The sequence below is a fragment of the Otolemur garnettii genome, unplaced genomic scaffold (genome assembly GCF_000181295.1).
Source record: "Otolemur garnettii isolate 467f Iridium unplaced genomic scaffold, OtoGar3 scaffold00172, whole genome shotgun sequence".
NCBI lineage: Eukaryota > Metazoa > Chordata > Mammalia > Primates > Galagidae > Otolemur > Otolemur garnettii.
Window position 1 is genome coordinate 200,239 of NW_003852567.1, and position 18,617 is coordinate 218,855.

General features: G+C 36.8%; 1 protein-coding gene across 2 annotated transcripts in view; it reads right to left on the reverse strand.

Annotated features, from left to right (window-relative positions):
- The window catches only part of RECK (reversion inducing cysteine rich protein with kazal motifs), an 80,058-nt gene that overhangs the window by 39,620 nt on the left and 21,821 nt on the right, over positions 1-18,617 (reverse strand). The window contains exons 1-6 of one of the 2 annotated variants that reach the window (XM_023519355.1): positions 17,161-17,198; positions 16,720-16,745; positions 16,227-16,263; positions 14,125-14,210; positions 12,367-12,414; positions 20-53 (exon numbers count right to left, since the gene is read on the reverse strand). In XM_023519355.1, coding sequence (XP_023375123.1) covers positions 20-53; positions 12,367-12,414; positions 14,125-14,210; positions 16,227-16,245 — 187 coding nt within the window. In that variant the 5' untranslated portion in view covers positions 16,246-16,263; positions 16,720-16,745; positions 17,161-17,198. Of the gene's footprint in view, positions 1-19; positions 54-12,366; positions 12,415-14,124; positions 14,211-16,226; positions 16,264-16,719; positions 16,746-17,160; positions 17,236-18,617 lie in introns of those variants that run through there. The other variant, XM_003800223.2, reaches the window with a different exon arrangement.

The window sequence follows — 18,617 nt, forward strand, 5'->3', positions numbered from 1 at the left end:
TCATTGAAAATATACTTACTTTCATTTCTGCTAATGCAACTGAAAAGAGCATTCTGTAAATTAAAGAAAAACAAACAGAAATTAACAACCAGTCTCTAATTTTATTATACTTTTAGGTTACATGGAAATCAGGATATCAAACTAATTCTTCAAGTCCCAGATTGAAAATATAGAAGAAATGAAAATGATTTCCCCCATTTACCAGAATGTCAACACATACTGGGGATCAACATTTTAAAGATGAGAAACCTTTCCTCAAGAGGGGAAAGAGTGAAAAGCAGAGTCTGAGACTATAATTAGTGTTTCTCTAGCTCTTAGATAGCTGTTCAGAAAACAATGACTAAATACCCTGTATTAAAGTTATTGTAAGGAAAATAAGAAAAAACAAGACAAAAATGAAAAACTCCTGATAGTAAAAAGCCCATTTGGATAGTGAGTTTGTCAGGCAGGATTAATAGTAATCACAATTAGATGAGAATGAATTCTTAAAAGAAATAATATGGGCATAAATAAAATGTGAAAGGTAATCAAGTACACCCTTATTGTTGAAGTGAGATGATTTTGGCTTTCAATTAGAGCTAAATCATAAGCCAGCTAGATGATAGACTTGTTAAATGCTCAGCTTTACCGACCTTTAAAACCTAGCTTCAAAGATCCATCCATGTAGTTGTATGAAACTGTAGTTTATAATATTCCATTGTAGGAATCAGTCACACTTGATCAGTCCATTTAAAGTAAAACAAAACAAACAAAAAAACCCCTCCAGACCTCAGAGAAAGGCTAATGAATTCACCCAGTATGAATTCTTTCTCCTAGAGATTTCCTTAAAAAACATAAAAGTAAAAAGTAAATATTCTTAATGTTCTTTGTATTTCTCTCTACCCATGTTTCCTTGTTTTAGTTTGATTTTTCAGCTACCCATTATAGACAGCCCTCTATTTGGGTTCACCAGTCTCGGGACACTCACAAAATGATCTAAATTAACATAAAAATAGTCTGCTACCAACTTTCCAGTCCCCTTTGACGGGAAAAATGCAATTCTCACTGTTTTAGCTTTTCTTACCTTACGCCTGAATAAACGTATTTGATGGCTTAGTGGTTGTCCGGCAAGTAACATTTGCAGAGTAACACAAGGTCTAGCAGAGAGCCCAACGCAGAATATATGTGTGCAGTGGGCCAACTGTGGTAGGTAATGGTCCCAATTTTTCACATTTTCTTGTGTCTATTTCTTGCTAACTCTGGACTTAGCCATGTGACTGGCTTTGGATAGAGGACATTAGCCAGCTAGAATTAGGTACTGCCTGAACATACACTTTGGTGTTTCCACTTCCTCTCTTGGACCCCTGCTACCACCATGGCAGCCTACCTGAGCTAGTCTGACACCAGGATGGGAAAAGACACATGGAGAAGAGCTGAGCTGACTTAGCCAAAGTCATCCTAAGTCAGCCAGTCCCAGGCTGACCTGCCAGCGGACTGCAGATCAGTGAGCCCATGTGAAAGCAGCTGAGCTTGGCCAGATCAGAACTGCCTAGCTGGCTCTTATATGTGTGAGAAATAATAAATTATTACTGTTCTAGGCTATGGATTTGGGGATGATTTACTATGCATTATTTTGATAACAAGACATAGTACTCAGCACTTTCTCTACTCATCCAAAGAGTGCTTAATTTCTAGATATTTACATAGGGTTTCCAATAACTGGTATTCTGAATAAAACTTGTAAATGGGAAAAATTCTATAAAAAATTTTCTATCTATAAAAGTACTGACTATAGCATCTAGTTAAAGGCAACAAGTTTCTGTTTATCCTTTAAGTCTTACCTGCTCTCTGAAGACTTCCCCATTTCCCTGGACAGGGTGTTTTTCCTTCAGGTTCCAATGTCTCTTGTACTGACTTCTAGCAATGTATTTGTCTCATTGTATTGTAATGGATTATTTGAATTTCTCTCTTCCCCTGGACTAGACTATGAGCTTCTTGCAGACAGTGACTAAATCTTTTCATCTTTCTACCCCGAGAACAGTGCCTGATACACATTAAGTATATTGGTTCAGTATGTTATCAGTTCACTGAATTTGAGAGAATGAATGACAGATACCAAGACAATTGTATAGACTCTGTCTCAGCAACTCAGATGTTATCATTAAAAAAGAGACGCGTAGGGTGGGTATGGTGGCTCATGCCTATAATCCTACTCTGGGAGGCCCAGGCAGGTGGATTGCTTGAGCTCAGGAATTCTAGACCAGCCTGAGCAAGAGCCAGACCCCTATCTCTACCAAAAACAGAAACATTAGCTGGGCGTGGGGGTGGACACCTGCAGTCCCAGCTTCTTGGGAGGGTGAGGCAAGAGGATCCTTTGAGCCTAAGAGGTTGTTGTGAGCTATGATGACGCCATAGCCCTCAACCCAGGGAGACAGACTGAGACTGTCTCAAAAAACAAAACAAAACAAAAAACTATTGGATGGGAATAGTGATATGCTGGGAAAGCTTTCCTGAGTCCTGATTTGTAGTACTTACTGATGTTCACAGTGTAAATAACTCCATCCATGGCTGGTTAAATTACAAACTGACTTGCAAAATTGCTGAATATTTAATAAAGAGTACTCCCTAGCTGGTAGATGCCAGCTCAGTATAGTACTAGATGGGAGTGTGTCAGGATGGATTCAAAAAGAGGGAATTCCAGGTAGAACAGATTGTACAACTACTGCTAGCAAAACAAAATAATCAATCTGGGAAATTATAAGCAGCATGCTACTGAAGCATAAAGGAGGAAAGAGCCAGAGGTTAGATTGAGAAAAGCATGGGATAGCAGGCTGAGGAGCATAACTATATCCTACAGAGTAACTGAAGGGTTTAAGGAAAGAGGTGACATGATCAAATTTGGTCTTTTAAAGAGCTAGTAGAGGGCGGCACCTGTGGCTCAAAGGAGTAAGGCGCTGGCCCCATATGCCAGAGGTAGTGGGTTCAAACCCAGCCCTGGCCAAAAACTGCAAAAAAAGAGTTAATAGAGGAGAAATGAGACAGGAAAGCTAGTTTGGCAACTATTGCAGCAGTCCAGAGAAGTAGTACAAAGGCCTGAGGAGAAGGCAATTACTGAGGCTCTGGAAAGAGGAATGATATAAAATATATTTAGAGGCAAATCTACAGGGCTTGATAGCAATTTGTGAGAGGTGATGAAAAGAGAAAAAGTAGAGAAGGCAGGCACATCTCAGGCAGTTTATGTGTTTGGGAGGACTGTACTGGTATAAATAAGCAAGAAATGCAAGAAAAATGACAAGCTTTGTTTCAGGGTATACATGTGTATGTGTGGTGTTATGCAAAGGTAAGGAGGAGGGAAGGGGAGATAGAAAAGGCACGAAAAGTAACAGTTAATTTGGTTAATTTGAAATCAATTAATTGGTTTAGGTGGTTGCTGTTCCAATGGAACATTATGAGTACATGTATCCTCAGCCTGAGCAAGATAATGAAACTCCATCTCTACAAAAATCAAAATAATCAGCCCGGCATAGTAGTGCACACCTGTAGTCCTAGCTACTCTGGAAGCTGAAGGAGGAGGATCACTTGAGCCCAGGAGTTTGAGGTTGCTGTGAGCTATGACGATGCTACAGGATTCTAGCTTGGGCAACAGACAACTTGTCTCCAAAAAAAAAAAAAACAAAAAAACACATACCCAATAATGGTTCAGGAGCTCAGAAGATTCTGAAGTTATCATCATATAGGGACAATTAAAGCTATGAGAGTAGATAAGCTCACACATGGGGAAAACCATGGCCATTTAAGATTAGACTGGGTCACAACCTAATCTGACTTGATTAGATTTCCCTTTTGGGATGATCTCATTCAGGTGACTTCTGAGAATGAATTAGAAAGGAAATATACTAGCAGAAGACTAAATAGGAGTTACTCTCCTCCCTCCAAACTATGATACAAATATGACAAAATAAAACACAAGTGGAACGTAGTTAAGGTTTTATATTCTCTTAAGCCAGTACTGCAGGACCTAATAGGTTTCGCTCTTTTTGGAGCTCATCAGCTGCAGGTAACGGCTCAAATTTACTCTGATACAGTACACCTCTACAACATCTTACCATTTACAAAGCCTCCCATTCACTGTCTTCTATTTATTAAATCCTGAGAATTCTTGTGAGTTTACTCAGCATCACTTAAAGACACTTTACATTTAGGTCTCAGGGGCTTTGCTGGGGCAAAGTACCACATGATTCTTTCTGTTAGTCCCCAAAACATAACCAGGTGAAGAACAACGCAACTGTCCAACACAGCCTAGGCTGTCTCTGCCCTCCCAGATGGTCTCTATTCTTAGAACCACTGCAGCATAGATCCAGTCACAGTGATGCTGAGGAGGTCTCTAGCTGTCCAGAGAATCCTGTTGGTCCTGACATCTCTGGCCCTTCCATCTCTAAAGTGGACTATTTCATCCCTTTTTCTTTATGCTTCTAGTAATAAATCTAGAATAAAGGTTAATTTGAGAGAAAAAAGAACAAAATAAAATTACCGATAGATGAAAATTTTAAGTACAACATTTTATTGTGATATTTTCCTGAAGATACTCTATAGTCTATGTAGATGCATAAACATATATAAAACACTGGCATTCAGGGGCAGAACAAAATGTGTGGTGAGCTATCGTCCATGGTAAAGGGGGATGTATGAAAACTATTTATACTTTTATATACAGAAAATACCTCTAGTAACTTTGAGAACTAGGTGACTACAAGAGATGGGAAAGAGACTTTATTATACACCATTTTGACTTTTGAACCAGGTGAATATCCCAAAAATAAAATTGTACACGTACCTGTACCCTTCTATGCACTTAGCTGTGACTGATAGGTGGTGCTTGATAGGATCATGTGTAAAACTCACAAGGCCAATTGTCTTTGTTTTTGTGGTTCTAAGAGCTTTTTTAATATCCTCAGTCTTAATTTTATCTTAGCATTCTCTCAGAACCACAGCCCCATGGCAGAACAATATTTTAGTTTTATTAGCAACTGTTTATTGTAAAACTTAACTGCTTTAGGATTAAAAAAAGTTACAAAAATACCTTTTACTGACTTTCATAGTTTCTCACCTTCCTTAATGAATAAAATTAACTAGACTGAAGAAAGCTAGGAAAAAAATGAGAGATATGAAAATGATATTTATGAAAATATAAAGAAAACCCTAGAAGAATCTGAAAGAACAAAAAAGCAAGTAAAAAATGTGAGATGGTAAATTTGTAGCACTGTATTTCAGTGGCTCATATGGCAAACAGAAAGGTATTATTATGGTTATTACGTTATGAGAATGGGAGGTAAGATTTGACAATAAAAGTATGAAATGGATTTATGAATCCCCAAAGTGACTATCACTTTATAGTCACTGTGAGGTCTCTGGAAATTCATCAATCTCACATCTTAATGATGCTGATTCTGACATTCAAGGAAAATAGTAACTATCAATAGCCTAAATTTGTTTTTAAAAAATCATGATTTTGGTAGCTAGAAGAAAATGTTCACCACCAACTCTAGACAGACTATGTAAAATCAATGTATGCTATATATCTCACACCTCAAGTTCAACATGAACTCATTCTTACTTTAGTTCTAATCAACCAATGTGCACAAGTATGGCTATACCTATGATTCACAGCCAGCATCTGCTCTGGTTGTTGGTACCTACGGCATTCCAGCTGTTAATATTTTGAATATCATCCCTTGTTCTTGCATGATACATCCACGAACCCCATGTGGCCTAACCAATACTTATAGATTGGCCGGGACTAAGCCTGTGAAACTGTGTGGAGAATCTAGAACTGAGCATGCCTATGACACCTGAACAGGTCCATGAAAGAGTTATCAAGCTAATAATTGATTTTGGTAGCTTCTACAGACCAGGGCTTGGTGACCCCCTAGTCAAACAGGTCTCATTTTCAAAGAGGTTTTCTTAAGTACTGCAGGATATACTCTTTTCAGGTACTGGTCAGAATAAGAGAATTGCAGAACTGGAAGGGAAATCAATCATCAGTCAATCAATTTCCTGTCTATTGCAAAAATCCTCTTCATAATTCGTAAATCAGTAAGTCTTTACGTGAACATTTCTAGTAACAGAAGTGCTGTTTTTCTGAAACTTCTCATTCTATTCTGAATAGTCATCAGAAATGTCAAATCATTGATAAAGCCTGGTAGCATTTTAGGTGTCAAGTTTTTCGAAAGACCAGTGGATGTCTTGTGTCCTTTTGCCACCGTAGAAGTTAGGTTTTGATCAAAAATTTCTGAGTTTACTTTGGTGGTAGAGCACTGTGCTGGTCATTGTGGAGGCTGGGTCTGAGGATATCCTGAAGAGCTGGTTTAGTTATGGCAAACTTCTTCAACATGTGTATGTCATTAAAGTATTTGACTTCTCTATCATATGTGAGACTCAGTTTAGCTGGGTTACAGGATCCTGGGCTGAAAGTTGTTTCGTTTCTGGAGATTGAAGGTTGATGACAAACCTCTTCTGGCTTGAAAAGTTTCAGCAGAGAGATCTGCAGTCATTCTAAGTCATGGAAGAAGCCCAAGTGCCCAATGACCCACGAATGGATTAATAAATTGTGGTATATGCATACCATGGAATATTATGCAATCTTAAAAAAAGATGGAGACTTTATCTCCTTTATGTTTACATGGATGGAGCTGGAACATACTCTTCTTAGTAAAGTATCCCAAGAATGGAAGAAAAAGTATCCAATGTACTCAGCTCTATTATGAAACCAATATATAATCACCCATACTTCCATATGAAAGCTGTAACTCAACTATAGCCCAAGATGAAGGGGAAAGAGGATGGGGAGGGGAAGGAGGAGGATGGGTGAAGGGAGGGTAATTGGTCAGACTACACCTATGGTGCATTTTACAAGGGTCATGTCAAATCTACTAAGTGTAGAGTATAAACACCTTTTTTTTTTTGAAACAGAGCCCCAAGCTGTCCCCCTGGGTACAGTGCTATGGCATCACAGCTCACAGCAACCTCCAACTCCTGGGCTCAAGCAAGTCTCCTGCCTCAGCCTCCCAAGTAGCTGGGACCACAGGCACCTGCCACAACGCCCAGCTATTTTTTGGTTGCAGCCGTCATTGTTTGGTGGGCCTGGATTCGAACCTGCCACCTTTGGGTGTACGTGGCTGGCGCCTTAGCCACTTTAGCCACAGGTGCCAAGTCGAGTATAAACATCTTAACACAATTATTAAGAGTTGTACCCGATAAATGCATTGTACACAGTTATGATTTAATAAAAATTTACAAAATTAAACAGCAAATGACAAAACAAAACAAAAAAGAAATGTCAGTATCTGGCTCCTTCTTTTCCAATTCTCAAAAGAAGCAATTTTCAAAACCTACCTCTCTACTCTTTCTACTTTTTTCTCCTTTTCTTTCTTCTTTTTTTAATTTAACACATTATCTTTGTTGGAGCTCTTATCACTCTCAAGATTTTAGGGATTACTTGAAGGTTTTCTGTGGGTATAATCTCTCCTGATCTTTAGTCCTGAACTCCTAACCACTTCTGAGATGTCTTTACATTCAAAGGACCAAACACTTAATAAGCTTCAGTGTCCTCAAACCTCCTTCCCAATGTATGTGCTATTGTTGCTGTATTTTAATTCTTTCAAAAACTTAAGAATACATTATTGTTTTATATAATCCATGTGTTTTAACTTTCTATTTTCACATTCCCTTTTGCATCCCAAATAATTTCTGTCTGAAGTTACCTTTTAGAACTTCCATTAGAAGACTTCTGGGAAGTGTCCAGTAATGGCAGTTCTGTTTTAGCTGTCTGTCTGAAGTTACCTTAACTTTGCCTTGAAAAACATTTCTGCTAGATAGTTGGTATTCTAAGTTGATAGTTATTGTCTTTCAGAACTGTTGAGGAATCATTCTATTGTCTTCTGGCTTCCACTGTTGCTACTGGGAAATCAGCTGTTGGTCTCCTTTGAAAGCAATGCCTTTTATCCCCCACCCCCACCCCCCACCCTTTTTTGCAGTTTTTGGCCGGGGCTGAGTTTGAACCCGCCACCTCTGGCATATGGGGCCAGCACCCTATTCCTTTGAGCTACAGGTGCTGCCCTTTTTTCCCCGTTATTAATATCTTTGGCTAGAAGAAAATGTTCACAGCCAACCAACTTGTGGACAAAGACTATGCAAAAAGCGTGTCTATGACATGTGTCTGTCATATATGGATTTTTCTTTCCTTTTAATTCTGCGGAGAATTTGTAGGGCTTCTTTAAACACTGCCTCTGCCCATACTAGACATAGTACTCCTAAAGACTTTCTCACTCCATCCTTTATGTCTCCTAAACTATCTTTCAGTCTTATGTCCCTTTATGCTGCTTTCCACATAATTCCTTTAGTTCTATCTTCTACTTCACTAACTTTCTTTACTCTTCTAATCTGCCTTAATATCTATCAATTCTGTTTTTATTTCAACTATTACACTTTTCCCTTTGGAAATTCTCTTTAGTTCTTTTCCAAATATGTTTGCTCTACATTTTTTTTCTTTTGGAGACAGACTCTTACTATGTCACCCTGGGTAGAGTACCATGACATCACAGCTCACAGCAACCTCAAACTCTTGGGCTTGTGATTCTCTTGCCTCAGCCTCCCAAGTAGCTGGGACTACAGGCACTTGTCACAATGCCTGGCTTTTTTGGGGGGGGTTGTAGTTGTCATTGTTGTTAACAGGCCCAGGCTGGATTTGAACACACCAGCTCTAGGTTATGTGGCTGGCACCCTAGCCACTGAGCTACAGGTGCCAAGCCAAGCTCTTCATATTTTTAAGACTTTTATTTCTTAAACATATTAAACATTTTATAATTTTATAGCCTGTATCTGATAATTTCTATATCTGAAGTATCCTCAGGTCTGATTCTGTTCATCATTTTTCCTACAGGCTCTTATTTGATCTCGTTTTTTGGCGAGTTTTGTGATTTCTGTGATCTGCTTATTAATCTTTGAACTTTATTTGTGGAAATCTCAAAAAGGGCAGAACAGAGATCCAAAGAATATCTGTATCACCTTCTCTTGGGTGCCAGAGACTACTACCATTTCAAAACTACTTCAAATCAATTCTCAGCTTGAGGTTTTACAAAGACTCACTTAGTATAAATCTAGGCTACAATTTCAAGTGAAGGCCTTCTTATAGCTATGAATTCTCAATGGAAACAACATGAAGGTTTGAGTGAAGCAATTTTCCTTGCAGTTCCCTGAAAAGGGAAATGAACTTATTTGTTGGTCGCTGTAACACTAAAGGTATAGTCTCATTGGAATCCCAAGTTTATTGGTAGAATGGGAAGGAGACATCAGTTAGATTTTCTACCTTCATTCAGAACCAAGGATTTGTGTCCTGACTTCTGAGCCCCAGGCAGCTACAGAGCTATGAAAATTGATTTGGCAAATGTCCTCAAGGCTAATGTTTTTACTTTCCTGCATTCCTTTGTTCACTTAGTTTTTGGCTTAAGCATTCCATATTTTCCTTCTAGCAAATTGTCTACATTTTAAATTATTTTCAGTTGGAGGACTGGTCCAGATACCAAGTTTGCTCTGCTGCCAGAAAGGGAAATTCTAAATAGTACCTTCAAGCATTGGAAAATAGTAAATATATGCCAGGAAACAACAATTTGATCAGTGTTCTATCTCCTTGAACATTATGTCCTACATTCAATCCATCATAACAAACTCTGTTGATGAATTCTGCCCTCAAATCTCTGATTTATTCTTAAATACTCGATACTATTACTATCATCCTAATTCTGGGCTTTCTCTTTTTAGCTAAGCTAGAGTGGCTGGGGGGCAGGGATCTAAAACTTAGCCTGCACACAATTAAGAGTTCACACTTGCTAAAACATTGGCTTTCTTATTTGTTACATTGGTATCCTCTTACAGAAATCTTCATCACCACCGTTTACTTAATAATGGGTTGAGCTTCCAAATGTTATTTTTCCAGGGTTTGGTCCCATTTTGCCTATCCAAGCACAGATTTTCAGCCAAAATAGGTCTGTCTGTCTTCTTCCCCTATATAAGCCATGCATTCTTGATCCATAGTCTTATTACCTGAATTATACCAATTCTTTCAGGCCTCTTTCACTGGCAAAGCTTTCGCTCATATTCTTAACATGCTCATCTGCTTTCTAATTTCCCTGAGCCCTTGTGTATACAGTATATATAATTAGCTAGACTCAATTTGATAGCTTAATTCCAGGCACTGAAGAGTTCTATCGGTAGCTTAACAAGATTTCTAACCTAAGTCTAATTCCAAAGTTTGTGCTTTTTCTACTATATAAAACTCCTCTCTATATTCAATAAATCATTATTGGTTTGCATAAAAAATCAGACTCTATAAAATCAGATGTAACAATGCTTTACATTTAACTGGTTTATCTTAGGTTGGCTGGAAGAAAATCTTAAATAGCATTATAATTTTTAAACTTTATTCATTAAAGTAAATTTCTTAGAATCCTCTCAAAGGAATTCTGAAGCAGCTTACTAATAAAGATAAACATTAGCTCCTTGAGATGTAATTACTCACTCTCTGAAACTCTAATCAAACTACAAAACCACTCTTCAGGGTAAATACTACCCCTGCAATTGTAAACCTGAAGAAAATGGCTTACACATCTAGAAGTTTACCCCAGGGACCACACCACTCTGGTGTTAAGGAAAAGATACTAAAAGTTTTATAAATTATTCTGATGTTGATAAACAACCAATCCAGCTAAAATAAGCTGCATTACACCAAATTTACCCACTTCACTAAATAGCTTTTATCTCTACGCTAGACTTCAATAGTAATTATGACAGTGACTGTCATTTGGGGTTATAATGCATAACTTTTTGCTTGCATTAAAGAGCTCTTACCTCTCTTTATTTCTAAGTAACATAAGAAATCAAACTGAGTCTCAAATTATCTTGGATAATTTATGGAGCTGGCTTTTAATATAAAAATAAAAGAACCCTCTTGGCACGTAGAATTTTGAAAAATGGTTGCTTAATTCTAGGCCAAACAAGGGAGGACAGACTGGGAAAAGTACGCTATTCTTAGTATTTCTACCATAGGACAGTGTTTGTCTCTCTTACCTTTCCTGTCCCGTCCTTCATCAACACATACTGGCAGACTTCCTAGGGTAATGCAGAAATCCAGACAAGAGAAGGAAGCACACTAAAATAATGGAGGACAGGCTACAGCAGATGGACAGTGTCAGACATCATGTGGGAGAAAAGAAGGAGTTATCACAGTTAGCCTCTTTGTTCAAGAGAAATTCAAACTGGTCATTTCAAAGGTAAAGAGATAAAGAAAAGACAAAGAAATCTTTTACTTCTTTGTAGCAAAAGTCCTTTCAATAAGAACAGTGGAGAGCTGCTGTTAATTTGGAAATCTGCCTTCAGAGGAAAGGATATAACTTAGAAAACAGTACAAAGGGACAAAAGGTAAATAAGACTCTCCAGTATAAAAATGTTAATTAAGAGGTACAATTATAGGCTTTGAGAAAAGAAAAAAATAAGAACTATAATCTAGAAGCAGAGAGTTATTCTTTCTTCTACAAGAAAACAGCAATAGGAATCCCAATGTTTATATATAAAAATGATGAATGAGGCATATGCACATAAGTGTTCTTAATTATATGGCTTTACACTATGAAAAACAATAATATTGCCACATTTAACAATGGAGTTCTAGAAAATGAACAAAATAGCCCCTGTGAGAGGTGTTTTCACATCAGGGACAATTTTCTGTACATATTTACACAGTGTAAAATAAAAGACATCCTCTACCTCTGCCTTAATATCTGCCCCATGTAGACACTACACTGTTTGAAATCCCACTGGGAGACAAGAGTCCCCCAGATTTAATACAGCCTTTGTAACGTAGTATTTTTTTTTTTCACCCAAATGCAAGATGCTAGGAAAGTCTGAAGCTATTCCCATTAGCAATGTGATTCTATTTCTTTGATTCTTTTCTTCATAATTAGAGGTAGCTTATAAAAATGGATACCTGGGATGGGTCAAGAAATATATATGAAAGCGGGCAAAGGAAGATACAGAACCTAAGAAAAAATTATTTCACAATTTTTGGTACAACCATTTGGTTTGTTATAAAAACATTAAGGTTAAACCCGTTGTATGTGAAAGTTAGACATTTCTTTAAAATTCATGCTTAATTTCAACAAAATTAAATTTATAACATTTCTAAATAAGGCAAATGACATTTTTGTTAAGGCTAAATTTTCTGTAAGGTAAAAGGTAGTTTGTGTAAAAATGAATTCATTATAAAAATTTAAGTCATTTTTTCAATTCTGATAACATCCAAATAGTCTATCCAAAATTGTTAAGTAAAATGCATACCTCATATTCTTTTCTGCAAACTTTGGAAATATCATTCTTTGAAGATGCCTAAAGGCAACAAATTTCTCCATTAATTTATTATACATACTATTCATCACAGGACAAAGAACACAAATTAGTATATGTTAATTGCTGGTATAGTATTCTTTATTTTATTAAGGAAAATCTTCTGTTCAAATATTTAAAAGTCCCTATAATACAACAAACAAATTTCATGTAATTTCTTTAAAACAAACGTTACCCCTAAGGCCTATCCAATATTCTAGAGCTTAACTCTTAACTTTTAGAGCTTTAATCTCACATAATAACATGGTCCTTCTGTTATTTCAGAAACTAGATGACTCTGAAGGAAATGTAAATCAGAGGACTTTCTAAAAGGCTGAATTCCACTCTAGCAAATTTCCTTGTGAAGCTCTGCCACAGCAAATTTTCTTGTGAAGCTCTGCCAGGGCACTTATATTATGCTTTTTCTTTAACCCTTCACATTCTAAGCTCATACTGAACTTCTAAGTTCATACTGAACTTATTGAACTAATTTCCTCAGAAAAGTGCCATATATAATGGAGGAAGCAACTAAAGATGGAAATGGTACTATGCCAGGCAATTAACAAAAGCTATTTTTATGTAGGTCTTTCAAAAAGTTTATGAAGAAGCTATTAACTCTGCCAGAGAATATGAGGAAACTGATACTCAGAGAAATAGCATGTTACTTACCATATTTAAGTATGCACTTTCTATATAAAAGAGCTAAAATAAATCTCCTGAGGGTTTGGTTACTCTTCCACATGACATTAGTCTCCATTTAGAGATACACTTCCAGCGTCACAGATTCTGGTTTCTTGTTCCATTCCTCCTATTCTATCACCTAGCTCTATGCAATTTATAACAGGCCAGCTGATGAGGACAGTGAGAGCAAGAAGCAGAATGGGCTGGCAGCTGCTTTATGTCACACCAGATCCATTATAGTTCAAATCTTCCAGTTTCAATTCAGTTTCATCTCAATGCCTAGCAGAGAGTAGCAGAGAGCCAGGCCATGTGCTGACAAAGAGCACTGGCTTGGGCTATAGTACAGTGGTCTGTGTGAAAGTGAAGGTGGTACACATACTATGTCTCCTATGCTCCTGTCCAGAGACAAGTCTTTAGAAGGAGGCAATAAGAGAAGGCTTTCCAGCTGTGGTTTCAAGTCCATCTAAACAACCACTTCTAGTTTCCTAGTTATGTCTACTCCTGCCACTTTGAGTGGAAGAGCCAGGGGAAGAGTTTTCCCACTCTAAGGAACCACTACTAAAACACGCACAGGGATGAACAACTCAGGGGCTTAAGATAATCAGAGTAGAGATAGATCAAAGAAATCATAACTCACTGCAGGAGTCACACTCACCTTAGGACCAAGAAGAGAAGAGATATGAGAACATAATCAGGAAGCCATGATGAAAGAGAAAAGGGAAAATTTATATCACCATTTGGAGTCACTCAGCATTGGCTCAGCATGACCGCAAGCAAAGTACAAAAGGCCTCAATTCTTTGTGTGACAGAAGAAAAGATAAAAAGGAATAAGAGAAGGCTGAGGCAATATGCAACAGCCATAACTGAAAATGCATAAAGTTTAAAAGGAAATGGCTTACGCAAGAAATAGTAAATTGGTAGTTTTTGTGGGTCACCTCTTCAAAGCCTTGAGGTGGGCAAGCCCCAATTCATACGCACAGCAATAACCCAAACTGCACTCCATGACACTTAAGGGCCTGACTACCCGGTTACCTGCTTGCATGCCTGTCGACACTCCAAGGCAATAGCCAGTTCACAGCAGCCTAAGCCAACCCAGCCATCAGACTTCTTTAACACACCTTAAAAACAAAATGTTCAAACGCTTTGGTCATAAGTAGCGACAAAAACAAACAGCATGCCAAATTGTAGCATGGATACTACTAAAAGTCAAAGCAAGTGTTCATAAGAAAACTAGCTCAGATAGCAGGGCCTCAAAATTATTAAGCCCTTCTGTTCACCCTTATGCCCAATGTTGTCACAGTCTTCTGATAGAGCCCCTCATGGAATAATTATCAGGTTGTTTGTTTTTTCTCTTTTCCCTCCTTATCCTAAACTCTTCATTCTTATTCTTGGGTAGACGGCATCTCTATCAGAGGATATACAGGGTAAGGAAAGCAAGGGCAAAGATCCTAATTTAACTTAAGCAGAACAAAAAAGGGTACAAATATTATATTCAAAATAATTAAGCCTCTCAGTTCCTCAAGAGGCTAAGACAAGAGGATTGCTTGTGCCTAAGACTTTGAGGTTGCTGTAAGTTATAACCCCACAGCCAAAAAAAAAAAAAAAAAAAATATATATATATATGTATACACACATACATATGTATATATATGGCTTGCAGAGTTGATTAAGTATAAACTCCTTCAACTGTAAAAACTGACTAAAAATACTACATATTATAAACTTATCCCTATGCATTTCTAATTATTTTGTTCTAAACTTATCTCTAAGTTTTGATGAACCCAGCTAATTTTTCTATTTTTAGTAAAGACAGGGTCTTACTCTTGCTCAAGTTAGTGTTGAACTCCTGAGCTCAAGGGATCCACCCACCTTGGCTTCTCAAAGTGCTAGGATTACAGGTGTGAGCCACCATGCCTGGCCAATAAGCATTTAAATTTACTGAGCTACTATGTATAGGACACTCTTTGAGTGGGTCTATGTGGGCTATGAAATTATGAAATAGACAAAGTATATGATTTATCCCATTATGAAGGTTATAGTTTAGTAGAAACAACTCTGTGTGTGTATATATATAAAATTCCAGGACACCAGGTAGAAGGATAACTACAACAAACAAGGAAGTGGGCAATTCCAGGAAGGTAAACAGCCCAATTGGTTTGAAATGCAAATTTTAAACAGTGTAACAGCAATTAGAATTCAGAGATACTGTATGTAAGTTATATTCATTTTTTTCAAAAAAATTACTCTAACCAGGGTTAGAAATGAGCTGCAGTCCTAGAAAACCATGAATGTCAGACTACAGAGTACAGGCTTTATTTCAAATGAAAGTGGATATCGCAGAAGGATTCTTTTTAAAGGGGGTGCGGAGGACAGACATAATGTTGAAACATCAGTTATGATGTTACTACAATATTCTATCTCAAAAGTGTAATAATAAAAACTTGAACCAGGAGGAAAGATGTAAGATTTTGCAAGGGGAAAGTTAATGAAGTTAGAAAAAAAGGAATCAGAGATAACCTGAGGATTCTAGTCTAGGGTCATTCATAAGTGGTATAGTGAGGGTGATTTTGAATTTGTACTTCAGATGCCACCTGGATACAGAGACCCAGGTAAAGATGGCTACAGAGAGATGTCTAGAAGTTACAAACAGTGATTCAGATTTGGTAGTTACCCTCTCAGAGTTGAATGGTAAACAGTTTGTGGAAGGAATGAGATTATCAGGGTGAATATGAATAGTGAAAGGAAGATGACCACACACTGGAATAATACAGTCCCTAAGGCAAGTTAAGAGAAGAAAGGTAAGAAAGAATAAGGTTCGGAGTCATGAGGAGGTAGTCCTCAATCATATCAACTGTGGCAGGAAAGTAGCACTGCAAAAAGCCATTAAGATCTTGGAACCCAAGAGACCCTGATAATCTTTCAAAGACTAGTTTTAGGAGAATAGCAGAAGTGGAGACAAGAGTACAAAGTTAAGGACTGAGTGAGAATAAATTATAAATTGGAAAACCTGGGTGCTGAGGGAATGGAGAAGAGAGAAACTCCAGAGTATAATTTAGGTTATAGGACTATATGACACAGATTTTATGTTCACAAAATAAATTTTTAAAACTAAATGTTAACCTCCTATTACTTACCTGGCAAAGATGAATTCATACAACTCCAAATTTCAACCTAGAATTGTAATCAATAAAAGGCTTTTATATGTAGTTCTTAAATATGACAATTTCTACAGAAATAATGGCTAATCTGATTATGGCTATGTCTATGCAGTCAATATTCTAGGACGATATGTGTATCAACCAGCTATCTGGGGGAAAGAAAGCTGAGATACAAAGTATTGCTTGCTCTTTTCCCATTTTCCCATCTAAGAGCAGCACGAAGGATGAGTACGGTTACTCAAGATGCTTATTGGAATCGCTGTTTCCAAGCACATGAACAAAAGTATTTTCAGACTAAAGGAAAATGTGTCAGTCACGATTATTTCATTGTTAACTTTTTCCCCCTCCACATAATACAAGTCACCATATCGAAAGAGGCTCTGACACCCATGCTCAGGCTTTCTTGGCCTGGCCCATGAGCATCCCAAACACTGAGGATAGCCCAAGCATTAGAGACATTTTAAGTTACCTGATTCAGATAGGCAAGCAATTTATCTATAGTATGCCAGAAAATGAAAAGACAGAAATGATAAGTCACATACTTTTCCTTATCCCAAATTCAACTTTTCAAAATCAAATAAGATTTAGTTATAATAGTTTTCATAAAATTAGTCCAAATATAATAATAAAATCTCAAATTACAGATAAAATCTTATAATGAAATTTAAAGACTGGAACACATTTATGTTTGAGACTTTTATACCTACATCATAGAGTAGATAATGAATGATGCAACAATATTTTACCTAGTAATTTGTATGAGGATCTTTTTAAAGTACCTAGTTAAACCTAACATTTTACTTTGCCCACAAATCCCAATTACATTTAAAAATTTGCTAAATCTAAAAGTAACCCATTAGATGGTTTCATTTAGACAAAGGCGTCTACAGTTAAGTTAAGCAAGACTTACCATTGTTTCTGGGCAATAATCTGGGGCTCGCTGCAACAGATGTTTTAATCGGGATTCACTTTTTGAGGAGAAAATCTATTTAAGAAAAAAAGGTTTTCTATAAGAAGAGGTCAATTTTATTATCCTCTAGATTTGCCAATGGTCTAGAATACTTCCAACTTCCTTTTATAAATGGAAACCCATTGGAAAGATCTAAATTTAGCTGACGTAACATTTATTAAAAGGTTGGTTAGTTTGGCAAATAATCAAGAAAGTCCAAATATAGCAAATATAGCAAGGGTCCAAATATAGCACCCTTTCCTATTAACCAAAAGCAGAGAAAACCAGGATACCAACCTGTTTGGGGTTGGGGAATGGGGATAGGAGTGTAGAGATAGAGAGATTGAGAGAGGAAAGAAAACAGAAAAGGAAGAAAAAAACATAAACTTACTCTAAGCTGTTCTATAAATTGGTTTTGGTCAATTGATGATGAAAAATAGACTATGTTACAACCATGATGTTGGTAAAGATCAAATTATGAACAGTATCATGATACATAAATTTTTCATAAATGCCATAAAAGAGACAAAGCCATTTTTTAAAACTGATGCTAAGATGACAAAGTTCACTCACCAGACTAAATAATTCACTTTTTTATAGAACTTTAGTTAATGCAATTGCAATTTGGTGTCTCAGTAAATTATAAATCATCATACGTATCAAACAGATCTTCATTATTACCTGCAAATAGTTAAGGCTGTAAAATCCACGAATGCTATGAACAATGAAAAAGGATTAACCCCAGTTGGCTTACTTAGCAGCCATTTTCCTCTAAAACTGCCAACTACAATTAAGAAGCGAAAAGAGCCAGAATATCATCATTTTGGAATTAATACATTTAGGCAATCATCAACAATGGTGGCTAACATCACAAAAAAATAATCAGACACAATACCATTTGTGGGGAAGACAACAAACAAAAATTTAAAACCAAAACCAAACTGTATGTGAATCTGACCAGACCTCTGGATCTGTCTCATAAGATAGCTGCTAGCCACACATGGCTATTTAAATTTAAACTTAAATAAATTAAAATTAAATAATTAAAAATTCAAATTCTTCAGTCTCTTTAATTACATTTCAAGTGTTCACTTGGCACATGAGCTAGCATCTACCATACAGGAATAGAATATTTCACCATTGTAGAAAGTACTATTCAACAGCTCTGCTCTAAATCTAACTACCAATTACAAAGAATTATAGAGGAAATAGGAACATGTTAAATAATAGGGGGATGTGGACAGTAAAGTTTAGACTATGGGAAACTTTTCATAGGTGACCTTTTAGATGACCAAATTTGTTCATCAAATAAATTGTAAGGCGTAACCTACAGATTAACCCATTTATGTAAGGGGTTGAAATTTTTGAATTTTTTGCATGAAACTTATGTTACCTAGAAAAATTCAAGGAACAGGAAT